General features: G+C 40.3%; 1 protein-coding gene across 3 annotated transcripts; it reads left to right on the top strand.

Moving 5' to 3' along the window:
- Positions 1-4,295: 4,295 nt before the first annotated feature.
- On the top strand, positions 4,296-11,575 carry LOC109987174 (gastrula zinc finger protein XlCGF57.1). Of its 3 annotated transcripts, none has more exons than XM_020638201.3 (3): positions 4,296-4,556; positions 6,438-6,739; positions 7,810-11,575. In XM_020638201.3, the coding sequence occupies exons 2-3, from the start codon at positions 6,553-6,555 to the stop codon at positions 8,955-8,957; spliced, it is 1,335 nt and encodes a 444-aa protein (XP_020493857.1). In that variant the 5' UTR covers positions 4,296-4,556; positions 6,438-6,552; the 3' UTR covers positions 8,958-11,575. The 3 variants fall into 3 exon arrangements, with proteins under 3 accessions (XP_020493857.1, XP_020493849.1, XP_020493841.1); XM_020638193.3 differs by having other exon boundaries at positions 6,411-6,739; XM_020638185.3 differs by having other exon boundaries at positions 6,355-6,739.
- The last annotated feature ends 2,969 nt before the right edge of the window (positions 11,576-14,544 follow it).

Below are 14,544 nucleotides of genomic sequence, written 5' to 3'. Positions count from 1 at the left end.
CTCCTCTCAGCTGCTCCCCCTCCTCCACCTTCCTTTTAAAACCCTCCTGCTTTTTCCCTCCCTCACTGTACACGGCATTAGTGAGAGACATGCAGAGGGGAGGGGGGAGGAATCAGAGGGATTGAGTGTGTGTGTGTGTCTGTGTGTGTGTGTGTGTGTATGTGTGTACCATGTGTCCTGACGGTGTAGTAGGATTCCCCCAGCAGCTGTCGCACTCATTCCTCCACAGTGCTTCACTATAAGCTTCATACACTTCCATTGATGTCCTGTGTTGTTAAACTATTAATGGAGCAGGGATATATAAAGTAGTCATTCCTGTATACAAATATATAAGAAATAAAACATAGAGCCATTTATTGACATGAAGTGCAGGTCCCACCCTGACGAGGCGAGGGAATACAAATTGAAGATTTGGGAACAAGAACAGACAAAATTAAAGGTCACATATTATCCTCCTCCTCTTCAACCAGTGTAAATAAGTCTCAGAGCTCCTCAAAACATGTGTGTGAAGTTTCTTGTTCTAAATCCACTCTGATCCTGCATTTGATCATGCCTATAAACCCCTCTATTTCAGCCCTGCTCAGAACAGGCTGTTTCTGTGTCTGTACCTTTAAATGTAAATGAGCTGTGTTTGACCACGCCCCCTCTCTGGAAGGGCTTAGGTGTACTCTGGCTTTCTCGCTCCATGCCCTATTGTTTACGGTGAGAAGGCAGAACAAACACCTATCTGTGGGAATGTCACCCACCTGAGGGAGGGGTTACTTTCCCGTAAATTCACAGACTGGGACCCCAATATTAAAAAAAGGGCTTGTAATGACCATGACTGGGCGACAGGGCGGAAATATGTTGTTATATTTCTATCAGATAGCAACCTCTGGTGTCAAAACATGAAGCCAATGTAGAAGTGCAAAAAAAACTGCATTTCCTTGAGTGCCCACTTGAAGCTTGCTGCAAAAGTCCTCAAGGTCACATACAGACCCGTGTTAAAATGTTAACCTTTGTGGAAATAAACATGTTTGCAGCCTGGTACAAAAAAGGAATTTGGTCTGAACTGGCATATTGGATTTGATTTGTGTGTAAGGGTTATGCAGAATAAGATCAGACTGATCTAACTGACAGGTGGGCACATTGTAGCTGTTTGTCAGGAAGCTTAAGACCCGCCTCAGCTCCACCTCTCTGTCTCTTACTCGGTTGACTAAAGTATGGTTGAGACTGCATTTTCAATATGGTGACTGCCATCGTTGGGGAGGTTTTAAAACTGCACAGACCTACAAGATGAGACTTCTTTCAATCTGTTGTTGAGACATGCTACACGCTGAACTACACACGTGCACAAACAACATCGAATGGACATGCACTAACAGAGAGATGTCAGAGTTAAGGGGTGAAGGGTTAAAAGAGTGCCCAAGCAGTTTGGAGTACGGTGCCTTGCTCCAGGGCACCTCCTCAAAAAGTGAACTCGCAGCTCTCCAGCAACCAGCCCGACTTCAAGACTCGGTCCGGAATGAGACTTGTGACTGCGATCCTCCAGTTCCCAACCCAAGTCCCTACAGAGTGAGATACTGACACCCCAACAGAAAACAAGACAAACATCAATCACACCAGCTAATCAAACTGTTAATGAATAACATTTTATAATTACTTATAGTGTGATAGTCAAAATTAAAAAGTATTCTGTACAAAAAAAATAAAAAATCTGATGTTTTAAAGCAATAAGTTGTTGGTTTCATGATCTGATGCATTTATTAATGCTTGAACAAACACAAGTGACAGAAATCACAGAATATTTACACATTAGACATTTACACAAACCTTGTTATTCAATAGTAACACAAAAGAAAAATACAATCACACACACACACACCCGGAGTCATTCCATCCTTGAGGAATGAGGAAAAGGACATCCTGTGGTGCTTCCCCTGAGCTGTATAGCTGGAAACTCCCACAACAACAGGAACGGTCAGTTTGTACCGCCTCAGCGTCCCGACACTGCTCCACACTCAACAATCGCTCTTACTGCTTTGAACGACACTTCACTGCCTGCAGGCAAGTGGCTGGACAATATACATCAGAGTTATATAATGAATTCTATAATTATGATACTACTATGTCTTCTTTTCATTTTGGACTTGATGACACGTTATTGTGATTATAAGCATGAACACAAGAAAACATCAGTCCTGTGCAGCACCACAGTCAATAATAATTAGGTTTAAACATTTATACATTGTGAATTAAATATATCTGTAGCTACGTGCGTATAAAATGTGTTCAGGACTTGATATGATATGATATACTTATAAACAGAGATCTTTGTTGAAATGAAGCGGTCCAGCTTAAAGGCACAAGTGAATAAATAAGTGAATGGAAAACTAACCAATTTTATCACATGGAGGTTGGTAATTTTCTCCAGGTGCACTTTTTTAGATTTTTGTTGAAATTGTCTTTAGGTCCTGACAGAAATTAATAACTCATGTTCTCTGAAAAAGAAAACAAATAAAATCTGTCATCTGTAGCAGTTTGTAAGCCTGTAAAAAGTTCAACCAATGTCTGCCACGAGGTACCAATCTGATGAACCAATCAGGCGCCTCCCTGTCTCCCTGCTCGCTCTCTAACCTATACATGCTCTAGCCCACACTCAAAGCATGAGCCGAGGTCCGCTTTTGGACCAATGGTGGTTGAGCGAGGGCCGTGGCTTTTGAGGCTTCTGAGTCTGCCTGAAGAGGGCATGGATTGTCTACCATGTTGTTTATGATGCTGAACACTAGAGCCCTGAAAAGATCTAAAAGTTTGCTTTACATATTTTTTCTGGTATCTAGCTGCTGAGGTGTGCTCAAGATAGGGTGTGAAAATAGTGCTCGGGACAGAAACTATGAAAGGTGAACAGCACCACCTGCTGTACAACACTCGTTCATGCAACTAGAGCAACCAAACTGGTTATAGAAAACATTTTATACCTTCTGAATCAAAAGAGCAACTCATTCATTATGAAAAGATCTTGTATGTGCAATACAGCTCCAGCATTTAGAGTTAGTTTTCACCTCTCTCAATCGCAACAAGTAAAACAAAGAGCTCAAATTTATTTTCATTCTGCTGACAGCCATAGAAGTTCCCCATGATGAGGAACAAGTGCTCTAACAATTTCTGTTACAACTTCTACTACTACTACTAAGAAGAAGAAGAAGAAGAAGAAATAAATGTGCATGAATGGATTAGTTGATAATGATTGACACTTTATATAGCAGCCTCTGCCATCAGTACATGTGTGAATAGGTAGGTGTGACATGCAGTTTTCAAGTCTTCTGACTACTCAAAGCGTTATACAAGCTCAAGTCCATTTTACATTTACCTTAAATTCAGTTAGGCGATATAATCAGATCATATTATGATAATATTGAAGGCAAAACCTACCAAAACGATCAGTTTCCTTTTGGATATTTTGTCATAAAATATTATCACCTTGATTTCTTGGTTAAAAATCATAAGAAAATCTATAAAGGTCACAATGACATGGTAGGCTATTAGATTAGATTGGATTACATTGTATTGCCATTTGCACAGGTGCAGGAGAGGACAGGTACATTGGAGGATTTTTTTTTTTTTTGCATTTCTACTAAAGTCATCTCCACAGTATAAAAATAGAAGCGTAATATAATAAGAATAAAAAATATAATAAGAGAGCAGAAAAAAAAAAAACTGTCATCACAAGTACACAGGACATATAAACTTTACAAATAAGTGTACACTTAAAGGGAAACACTACAACAAACTATATATGTTTATTTGAAGCAAATAATGCTCTTTAATATAATAAATATAAAACATATTTAATTTATTAAAGTGTTGTGTGTCATCCTACAGTTCAATTTAGAGCAGGGGTGGGCAACTGGCGGCCCTGGAGCCACATGCGGCCCCCATCAACCCTCAACATGGCCCTCAGGTCAATTTTTACACATCAATTAATTGGAAACATGAAGAAAACATGACAAAATCTGCCATAAAAACATGAAAACCAGAAGTATGTCCATAATAATATTTGATCACTGGTGTATGTTGAGTTAAATTTGAGACATAATCGACTGTAATTGTTTTTTGTATCCTACAATTTGGCCCTCTGGCAGTGAGAATCAAATGAATGTGGCCCCTTGCTGTGAACGAAGTTGCCCATCCCTGATTTAGAGAATAACTGTGCTGTATGTTGTCGTGGGCTCAGCACGCGGAGCTGTACTTACTCAGGTTGAACAGCAGGTGGCGGAAACGTTTTCGGAACATTGAATTACAGCCGTAGAAGAAGACGCTGGTCAACAGCAACAGCTATATTTTTAGCATTGTTTTAATGTTTTCTGGACCCTGGACGTGATTGAACGGAAATGTATCCTGTTAGCTGTGAAGCTTTTAATGTTTAAACCACCGGCTTCACCTCCGAAAGATAAAAAAAAATAGTTCACAGCGTTTGTTTGTTCTTTTTGTTCGCAGTTTGTTTGTCTTAACAGCTGCTGTTTTAGGCTAGCTAGCCCTGCTAAGCTAACATATTTAAGAGCAACACTGAATCAAAGGTAAGTTTAAAACTCTAATATCCTTTTGTTGTTATCTAATACATACCAACATGACAGTGTTTAACCTAACCAGTTAGCTTAACTTTATATCTGACAGCAAAGAGGAAGGACTTTAGTACTCCAGAACTTTAATAAAGGTTCAAAGTTCCTCTTCTTTCGTTTATTTATGTATATAATTCATTTTCAAAGTGCACAACAACAACAACAATACAAAATAAATAAGACAAAGCAAAACGATAATGACAGGACATCACCTACACAAAGACTCTACATTACTTTTTAAAAACATTTCTGTAACACATTAAAAAAGAGATCAACATTATTCTGGTCCAAAGGGGTGGAAAAGGTTTCATAAAAAATAAAAAACAGGATAAGGGAATAATTATTTAATGAAATCTGTTTCTTTGTTCAGTAAATCTGTCATTAATGAAGTAAGGCTGGTTGCCAAATGAAAACATGTGTTGTTCCCCTTTTAGTAGCAGAGAAGCTTTCCACTGGTGAAACCTCCTTTAGTTCTTTGTTCCAGTCTATTTTCACTTTCACTGCAGAAGTGAGCACTAACCAAGACCAAGACCAGAGTGATCCCGAGACCAGCGTGAGACTGAGACAAGACCAAGACATTTAGGGTTCGAGGCCGAGACAAGAACAAGACCATAAATATCAATCAGAAATCATCACCTTGTGTTTAGCAGTCGTGTCTCTCACTTAGAACGTAAACGGGGGATAAAAAACAAACTACAAATGAGTTGAAGTTATTCGTTCTTTAAGAAAGGAGCGTTTTCCTTCTAATCACAGTAATGAAAAATAGCATTTCAGTGGTGGCCTCGACCAGTCTTGATTTAAAATCCAGAGCCCGCCCAGTCTGAGACCGAGACAAGACCGAGTAAAAATGCCTTTGATACCAAGACAAGACTAAGGCCTTAAAAAATGTTGGTCTCAAGACCAGTCTTAGATCAAGACCAATTTCGAGAACTACAACCCTAGCAGCGTTGTTAGCGCGCCTAACATAAACTAACACATGTAAAGAGAAAAGCGCCCCTGTGACAACTTCTCTATTCCACTAAATGAACCGCCTGCTCTGAGTGCCGTCTGCTTTACATTCAGCCATTAAGACGCACGACATACAAGTACAGCAACACCACTTAGACAAACCACTCAGAAATACACAAACACAGTGTCAAGATTAGATTTAAATCAAGAAAATTAGCGGGTAACAAGAACATTCATAGAAATGTAGTGGAGTCAAACGTAAGATATTTGTCTTTCAAGTGAAGAAGAGTAAAAGTGATATGTTTCCTGCAAAAAATAATACTCAAGAAAAGATAAGTATTATTTACTTGCTTACTGTACTTAAGTACAGTAGAATTTACTTACTGTACTTGCTTACTGTACTTAAGTACAGTAAGCAAGTAAATTGACGCTGTCACTGTTCAACACTTCTTTAGAGTACATGCGTGTAGTTATATCTTTATTTAGCCTGAACAGTTTCAGAAAGTTCTGTCCTCAAATATTGTTTCATTTGTCCAAAAATTAGGGTTCTTAAATCTTCTTAATATAGAACAAGATACTTTGAAGTGTATTTATCGAAATTAATGTCAATAAATATTTAGTCAATAAGTTACTCGTTAAAATAATTTAAAGCAACTCATCTTAAAAGAACTGCTTTGCCTGCATAAAAAATGTCTAAAATTAGCTAAAAACCTCCACCAAGTTTTGTTGTGTGTGTTTTGATCTGAAAGAACAAGAAGAAAGCAAGCCAAATATTAATAGTTGTGTGTTCTCTTGCACACTTATTCAGATCTCCATTTCACCCTCCTGGTTCTTGTGACTGAGTCAGAAATCTTCTCCTGCCAGCTCTACAACATGACGGTGTGTTTGCAGACATGCCGGCCAGGGCACGGCGGGATCTGAGGTCACAAAAAGGAACTGAGGAAATATCAGGAGTGACGTGGAGGCATCAGTCACATCCTCTGATTCTGAGCTGTGTTGTGGAGCTATGATGAGGACAGCCAAGATGGATATGCTGAGAGCTCTGGTCAGCGAGCGTTTGTCTGCGGCTGCCCAAGAGATCTTCAAGATCGTGGAGAGAACAATCACCGAGTATGAAGAGGAGATGTCGTGTTCCAAGTGGGTGGTGGACAGAGACCGCAGACTGATGGATGTCTCCAAGGCACATAGTGAAGGTCAGTTTATCACAAGTTCACATTCTGAGACCTGGTTAATATGGCAGAAATGTGATCACACACACACATTAACTGTAAATACTTAATGGCCAAGTCTTTCCGCCAAAACAAACAAAAAGACCCCTCAATCAATCCCTTCCGGGTCACTTCCTGCATTTGGTACATTCTCTTTCCGTTTTGTCGTTTGTAAATATGTACAATTGTTTCAAAACACTTGTAGATTCTTGTTAAAAAAAAAAAATTGTAAACATTTTTTTTTAAATGTAAATTTGTGTGTATAAAGTATTTCCCACTTTGTAATTTTGTTTTGCACTTTCCAGCCACCGTACCAAAGGCCATTGCACACTGAGTCTGTTTTTTTCGTCTGAAATTGATGCACGTTAGAAAAGGAATATGATCTCATGTGTTGTGAATCACGTTTGCACACTGACTCCAAAACTTTTGTCCGTCTTTTTTTTTTGTGTTCTAATGTGTGGTTCCAGTATAGAGAACATTATACTCCGGACCACTGACATCATGAAATACACCTGGGATCAATGGAGATAATACTGCAGCTCTTTATCAACAGGAAAAACTCAAACTCTCGCTCATGTCTTTATATGTGAACAGACCCTTTTTTCAAGGAGTGAAAGAACCACTAAATCATCTTCACTGCTTGATCAATCTGCGTGATGAGAACCCTAACCCTGACTGTGAATTTGTATAATTATAGAAAAATAACGCAGTGGACTCAGTGTGCAAAGGCCTTAGCAGGAAACACTTAAACACTCTAAACACATGTTTCAAGCAATTAATGGAAATAAGTAAGAACAACAAATAGCACCCTAGCACCTTCTGATGGCCCCCAGGGGTTGGGACCCCCACTTTGTAAAACTCTGCTTTATACAATAACTCCTAAGGTCATATATTGAAAATCACTTTTACATTTTTCAAAATCTTTGAATTTATATTAATCGATTAATTCAATTGATTGCCCTGCCTTGATTTCAGTTAAATTTTAGACATCAGATTTTCTACTTTCTTTCATAAAAAAGAGTGCTGAATAAATGTTGCCCTCTCCTCTTCTTCAGGCTCTCTCCAGATGTGTGCCACAGATGTGAAGCTGCAGGCTGGTCAGCAGCAGCAGCCGGCCAGCATAGAGATCAGTGTGTGCTTTAATCCAGAAAACGGCCCTGAATCAACTGGAGACCATCCCAACCTGAGCGACAACCATCCACACTCCTCTCCTGCCAGTGAAAATGACGATCGGCGTGACCATGACATCCTGATAGATGTTGCAGATGACGGCGTTAAGCAGGAGTGTGACATGGACACACATTTTAATACTCTCAAAATGACGAAACCGTTCAAATGTCCTGTTTGCTACATCGGGTTTGCTTCCAAAAGGACGATGGTGCGTCACTTCAAAAAGCATCCGGAGGACAGATACTCCTCATACCAGTGCCAATTCTGCCCCTGCTACTTCTTTTGCAAATCTGAATTCATCGTTCACACGAGGACACACCAAGGTGACAATCCTGAGATGTACCGAGAGCAGATGGACCGACTGCTTGCTCACAGAGAGGAACACGCAGAGGAGAAACTAAATCAGCGTCTCAGTGAATCTGACATCAGCACAGCTCCTCTTAATATCACTCCTTATGATAAAAGTGAGTTTGATCAGGAGTCTCTGCAGCCGCTGTGTCTTTACCAAATCCAGACCGTCACTGACATCGATAAAGACTCTACAGCTGCTGGTCCAGTGACTCACATTAAAACTGAACCCACTGAGTGTGGAGTGTCAGACGGCGCCACGGGTGATTCTCTTCTCCTTTCAGTGAATCAAGGAGAGAACGAGCCGAAACATTTCAACTTAAAAAACATTGTAGAAAAAAGAGCGTCCGAAAAATCCACAGAGCTCGTCGTTCAGTTTGAAGCAGGACGAGCGCAGAAACCGCACAAGTGTCCGTGCTGCTCCAAATGTTTCTCCCTCAGCAAAACATTAATAAGACACTTTAAGATCCACACACACGACAAAGCATATCAGTGCCAGTTGTGCGGCAGGAAGTTCTGTCAAAAGTCAGACCTGGCCAATCACACGAGGATACACACAGGAGAGAGACCCTATCAGTGCCCTACGTGTCACAAGTCCTTCGTACAGAAAGGAAACCTGAGTGTTCACATGAGGAAACATGCAGATGAGAAACCGTCAGTGCCCAGAGTGCAGCTGCAGCTTTGATCACAAGTCAACGTTAGTGTTTCAAATGCAGAGACACACAGATAGAAGTTTTCAGCTTTGTCCCAAACCTCAGTTCTTAGTTTTATATTACTGTAAGGACTTCATGTCCATCTTCACAAAATGTCTTGAGGGCCTTTCAGATAGGACGCGATGTGTGCTGTGCTCGCCGCAGAGTAGGGCGCAGAGCAGAAGGGGAGGGCACGCGACCAAAAAGCAACAACACCCGTTGCTAGGTGACCGAAACAATAGTGGGTAAAAAAGCTACTTTTTGTACTTTAGCGTGTGGTATGTTTGTTTTTGTCCACTATTAAGTAGAAAGCTCTGATCTTCCTACTGCTGAGGAGGAGGAGACGAGCAGCACAGAAGGAGAGGGTGTGTGTTCAGGCTCGTCCAGGAGCTGCAGTCACTACACAAGTACGAAACATTTCTGCTGCTGTTTTTAAAACACCTAATACGCCCAAACTGTCGGTCATGTCTTTTCAAACTAAATATTCTCTCCGATGTCCCGGTAGGGACTAGAGCTCAGGAAAGTGGGACACCGTATGCGTTAATCTGATATTCCCTCCAACTGGTAAAATGTTTTAACTTTGCGCAATAACGGCTACGCTGTGTGTGGAGCAACACATAGACAATAAACGAGCTTGACAGCGGCACACAACTCCTACTGCGTCCGATCTGAAAGGCCTTTTAGTGTTCAACCACGGCTCATTGGGGAAAAGTGAAGCAACATAAAAATCCAGATGGTATCGGTAACCAAAAACATATTTATTTACAAAGCAGGAGACTACATTTGGTGGCAAATGAGGAGAAAACGAAAAGGCCTCAGAGTGCTGTTTGACTTTAAACATGAGGAAAACAGGAGGAGGACTCTAAATGAGAACGTTTGGGAGTTAAGTAATCTTTCTCTGGTCAATTTCCACGAACAACTTTTTGAGCAGAACCTACCGTAAAATAAATGCTTCTTATCTTTTGAGTAGGACCAGAACCAACAAAATGTAGCCATAAACATTAAGCTGCTGTTATTTCACATTTAACTCAACATGGATACATTTTTTAATCTATATAAAGGTCTAAAAGTTGTGTAATGTTATTTTAAATTTCACAGCTGGAAAAAAATGACAAAAAAGCAGCAAATTCCAAAAACAGCTGGTGAGTCTGTTTAGTTGTTTCTGAGGTCTCGGTGTTCATCTTCAAAACGCTCTATGTAGGTGTTTAACTCAGATTTAAGTCTTGTCATGTTGTTGTGTGTGAAGACAACATGTTCTTGAAACATTTGGAGACTTATATCACAGTGACTACTAACTTTTTGTACTTGGAGTCCTTCCTACTGAAATCTCAGAAACGCCAAGCCCCTCGGGACCCGCACAGAAAAAGTGATACATTAGGTCACCAGTATTAATTTAGATAAAGGTCTTGTCGTGTTGTCCTGTGTTTATTACATGATGTTCTTGAAGAGGTTGGAGTTGTGTCTTTAAGTGAACTTTAATCTCAGAAAAGGACCCACACAGAAAAAGTGATACATCCTGTAAAAACTGGACACACGTTTTGATAGTTGCTAAATGTCTCTTTTCTGGTATAAACTTAGAACAGACCAGTTCTTATGAAAAGATCTTTGTACAAACTATCCTGTAAGAGTTAAGATGTGCAAAACAAATCCTTTTCCAGAGATCTTTGGTGCGCCCTCTTGAGGGGTTCAGAACGCCATGTGGGTAACCATTAATTCATCCAACTGTAAATCAAAGATACCTCAGTGTTGTACAGAATTTATTATGAATTAAAGATCGGATTTATTTGTCATTGTTTGTGGTTTTACACGTAAAGAACCAACTAACCCAGAACTCCCACCAGATACGTGTGCGTTGCGTGTCCGCTCCGTGTTCGTTACGGCTCCGTGCTCCCTCGTTCGTCACCACCCACAGGCTGAGCACAGCTGGAGTGACTTTCCAGATTCACTCCCGACAGCCCAGGATAATACGATCTATGTGGTAAAAAAAAACGTATAAAACTATTTAAAACACACAAACAAACACACATACGGTCATTGTTCTGAACAGTCTAAACAGAGTTTTATTCAGAACATAAACCGGATGTTTTAATGGTGTCTGACTTCCCGTCGCGCTCGATCCTTTCTGTAGTAAATTGACGCTCTGTGCTCCGGCATTCAGCAAAAATAGAAGCCTTGTGTATCTTCTATGGAGGGTTCCAGACTGCCACAAGCTCACAAATAAATTTAGATTTCAATTCTTTGGGTCACGATTAGATTCAATATTTCTTAATATCGATATCTACGCATAGATGACAGAAATACCCAGATAACTCATCACAGTACTTTCTGATATTTAAAAATGTATTTAATCGTTGTATAATTCTTTCATTAACAAAGAATAAAACATGAAAGTACAGTATGCAGAAGTAGGACTGCACCCCCACTGGAGTGGGGCGTCATTACAACAGAAATAATCGATCCTAGGATTTCCCTGAATTGATATTGATTTGGGGAAGAAAATGACTGCAAAGCATTGATGAATGGATATTTTTAACCAGCCCTACCCTGTTCCAATTGCCTGGACGATTATCTGTTTATCCGTTTATTTAATAAAGCTAGTAGTTTTCTTTAAGTTCGTTGTGCTTTTTTTCCTATCTAAAGACTGTTTGGTTCATATATGTTTCTACCATAGAGTGTAAATATTAATGTATGAAGCCTGAGTGATGTCAGCCATCTGTTCCTGCAGGGGGCTCTGGAGGTTCATCAGCAGCAGCCTCCATGCTGGAAATGCTGTCTCAGCTTAACTTCAGTCAACCTAACGACAGACTGAGAGCTGGAGCTGAGGCGGGTTTTAAACCTCTTGATGAACCGTTACATCACTCAGACCTGTGAATCATGTCAGCTACGCGGATATCTGTGTAGGTTGTCAGTCATCCAGGTCATGGTAAATTCGAAGCTTGATCCAAAGGAAACTGGACTGGTTGAAGATCTTGAGGACGTTTCACCCACAGATAGTTTAGAACTGAAGAAGCCTTTTGGAGGAGAGGTGAAACGTCTTCAAGATCTTCAACCAGTCCAGTTGCCTTTGGATCAAGATTCAAAGTAACTATGGATAACACATGGTTCATAAAATCAAAACGGATGCATTATTTAAAAGCTGTGGTGTGTATGTGACCGGTGTTCCTGTAGCCAGCCTCAAGCGGACACTCAACGAACTGCAGGATTTTGAACTTCATTTTTGAAGACCGGAGATTGCCGCTTAGTTTCTACCTATAATGTTAGAATCAAAATGCAAACCTCTGTGTCACAGCCTGTTCATAAGGGAAGCTAAATCTGGTTTTACAATATAAAAATATTGTGATGTTTGCTTGCCTGTTGCTCATGGAAGCAACAGTTGATCAGACTTCAAATGAAAAAGCAAACTTGAAAATTAGAAACTCATTAACAGAAATTATTTATAATTTTTCAGACTATGGGCACATTAGTTGACCCATAAATAAAAATTAATATTCAATCAACCTCTCGCATTTTAATTTTTTATCTTCCAAGCATGAAAATTATTTTACAGAATTAAGTTTTAAGAAGGAAATGACCGGGCCACAGATAGCCTAGCAGTTACGCCGTGCTCTATGAAGGAGGCTATAATCCTCCAAGCGGGGGCGGCCCGGGTTTAAGTCCGGCCTGTGGGTCCTTCTCTGTAAGCCCACTCTCTCTCTCCCTGGTTTCCTACATTATCCACTGTCCTCTAAATTAAAGGCAAAAAGCCCAAAAATAACTTCTAACATGCATCAAACACAAAGGGAACCAAGAAATCATTTTCTTCACCAACAAGTGTACAATATATTTCTTAAAAAATGGAACCAAACGAAAGATAATTGCCAAGTTATGGCTTGTGGCGTGCCCCAGTATTATCAAATGAAGAAATTGTGCAATCTTATGAAAATGGACAATATATTGCAACATCTCCCAAACCACTTCTGGAGATGTTTAATGCAGCTAATCACTCAGCTCAGGATACAATCAAGAAGCTAGAGTGTGAGAATGAAAGCCTGAGGGAGGAGAATTCAATGCTGATTGAGCAGAGGCGCAGCAACCCTGAGGAGCCACAAAGCTTCAAGAGTGAGACAGAGCAGGAAAAAAGGAGACATGAGGGCCATCATAAAAAAGATGGAGGAGGACTTTCAGGAGGAGAGGAAATCATGGCAGACAAGAGTGAGACGGCTCGAGGAATCCAACAGAGAACTCGAAGGCACGAAACGTGGAGGTGGAGGTGAAAGAAACCAAGAATTAATACAGAAAGCAAATCAATCAAATCGCCTCTTTTTCAGGAAAATCTGCACGTTCAGGGGGAGGAACATTTTGTCAGGATTTCTGCCGTGAAAGATCAGTTCCAGGAAGTGAACCGCATTAAAGAGGCCAATGCTGCCAAACAAGTGAAGGAAACTAAGGAGAAGTGAGAGGTGAGAGTGAAACAGCTGGAACAAGAGGTGAAGCAATCCCAGATAAAAACTCATGAAGACAAAATACGAATGGAGAGAGAAATATTCACTCGAGTGTTCGCATTTGTGTAATTAAGAACACGATGAGTAGGTGATCAGCATCAAAGAGGGAAACGCTGACAAACAACTGAGGGACTGTGTGAAGAGAAGTGGCAGATGAGAGTGAAACAGCTGGAACAAGAGGTAAAGGCTTGCAAGATGCAACTCCATGAAGGTAGAATCAGGAAAGAACGAGAAAATCCCCACTCTTGAAAAAATCAATACAATGCCTTCTGAAGAGGAGGACACCTGTAGAGAGGAAAATACTGACAGAAAACTTGAGGGATGTGGAGTGAAGTGTCAAATGAGAGTGAAAAAGCTGGAGAGCACAGTTGCAGGAATCCAAGAGTGACGTTTATAAATGCAGAAAACAAGTAGAGAGAGTGATCACCTCTCATGAGGATGGTCTAGAGGAGAACGCCGCGAGGCTAGCTGTCATGGAAGATCGCCACAAAGAGGTGATCAGTCTCAAAGAAGAAAAGGCGGACCAGAAACTACTAAACTGCAGAAAAAAAAAAACGTTTTGAAGACGTCATCCTCCTCAAAGACGAGCTCGCTGCTTCCAAACTGAAGGAATGTGCGGCGAAGAGTCAGAAGAGAGTGAAACAGCTGGAGGAGGAGCTGGAGAAATCCAAGAGGGAAGTCAACGAAGGCGAAGCCGGGATGGAGGTCGCAATCAACTCTCTTCAGGAAAGGTTCTGAGGGACGAGAACAGAGCTGTGTTTGAAAAAAGACAAAAAGAGAACGGCTGAGAAACGGACGTCAGTGGAGACACAAGTGAAGCCTAGACCCTAGAGATGTAAATATTTTGAGTTTGAGTTTATCTTTGATTGGTTGATTTGATCGTCAAACTCGATTTTCTTTTTATATTGTACTTTTATCGTAAACACATTATCTTGTAGATTTTATGTATTTTTAAATGTATATTTCATTAAAATTATTATTGAATATTTTGTATTGTAAATAGTTTTAATTTATTTACATTTTTAAAATGTACTCCTCGGTAAACATTATGCCGGTAAATATCATAGACTGTGTAAATATTCAGTGTTTCGCGGCCGAT

This window comes from Labrus bergylta, chromosome 21, assembly GCF_963930695.1.
Source record: "Labrus bergylta chromosome 21, fLabBer1.1, whole genome shotgun sequence".
In the NCBI taxonomy this organism is placed as follows: domain Eukaryota; kingdom Metazoa; phylum Chordata; class Actinopteri; order Labriformes; family Labridae; genus Labrus; species Labrus bergylta.
The sequence above is the reverse complement of the archived record's forward strand: the minus strand, read 5'-3'. Positions and strand labels throughout refer to the sequence as shown.

Excerpts from the sequence above, each read along its gene's own strand:
- LOC109987174 (XM_020638201.3), top strand. The coding sequence starts at position 6,553 with ATGATGAGGACAGCCAAGATGGATATGCTGAGAGCTCTGGTCAGCGAG. Across the intron at positions 6,740-7,809 it reads CTCCAAGGCACATAGTGAAG|GCTCTCTCCAGATGTGTGCC; the intron begins GTCAGTTTATCA and ends CCTCTTCTTCAG.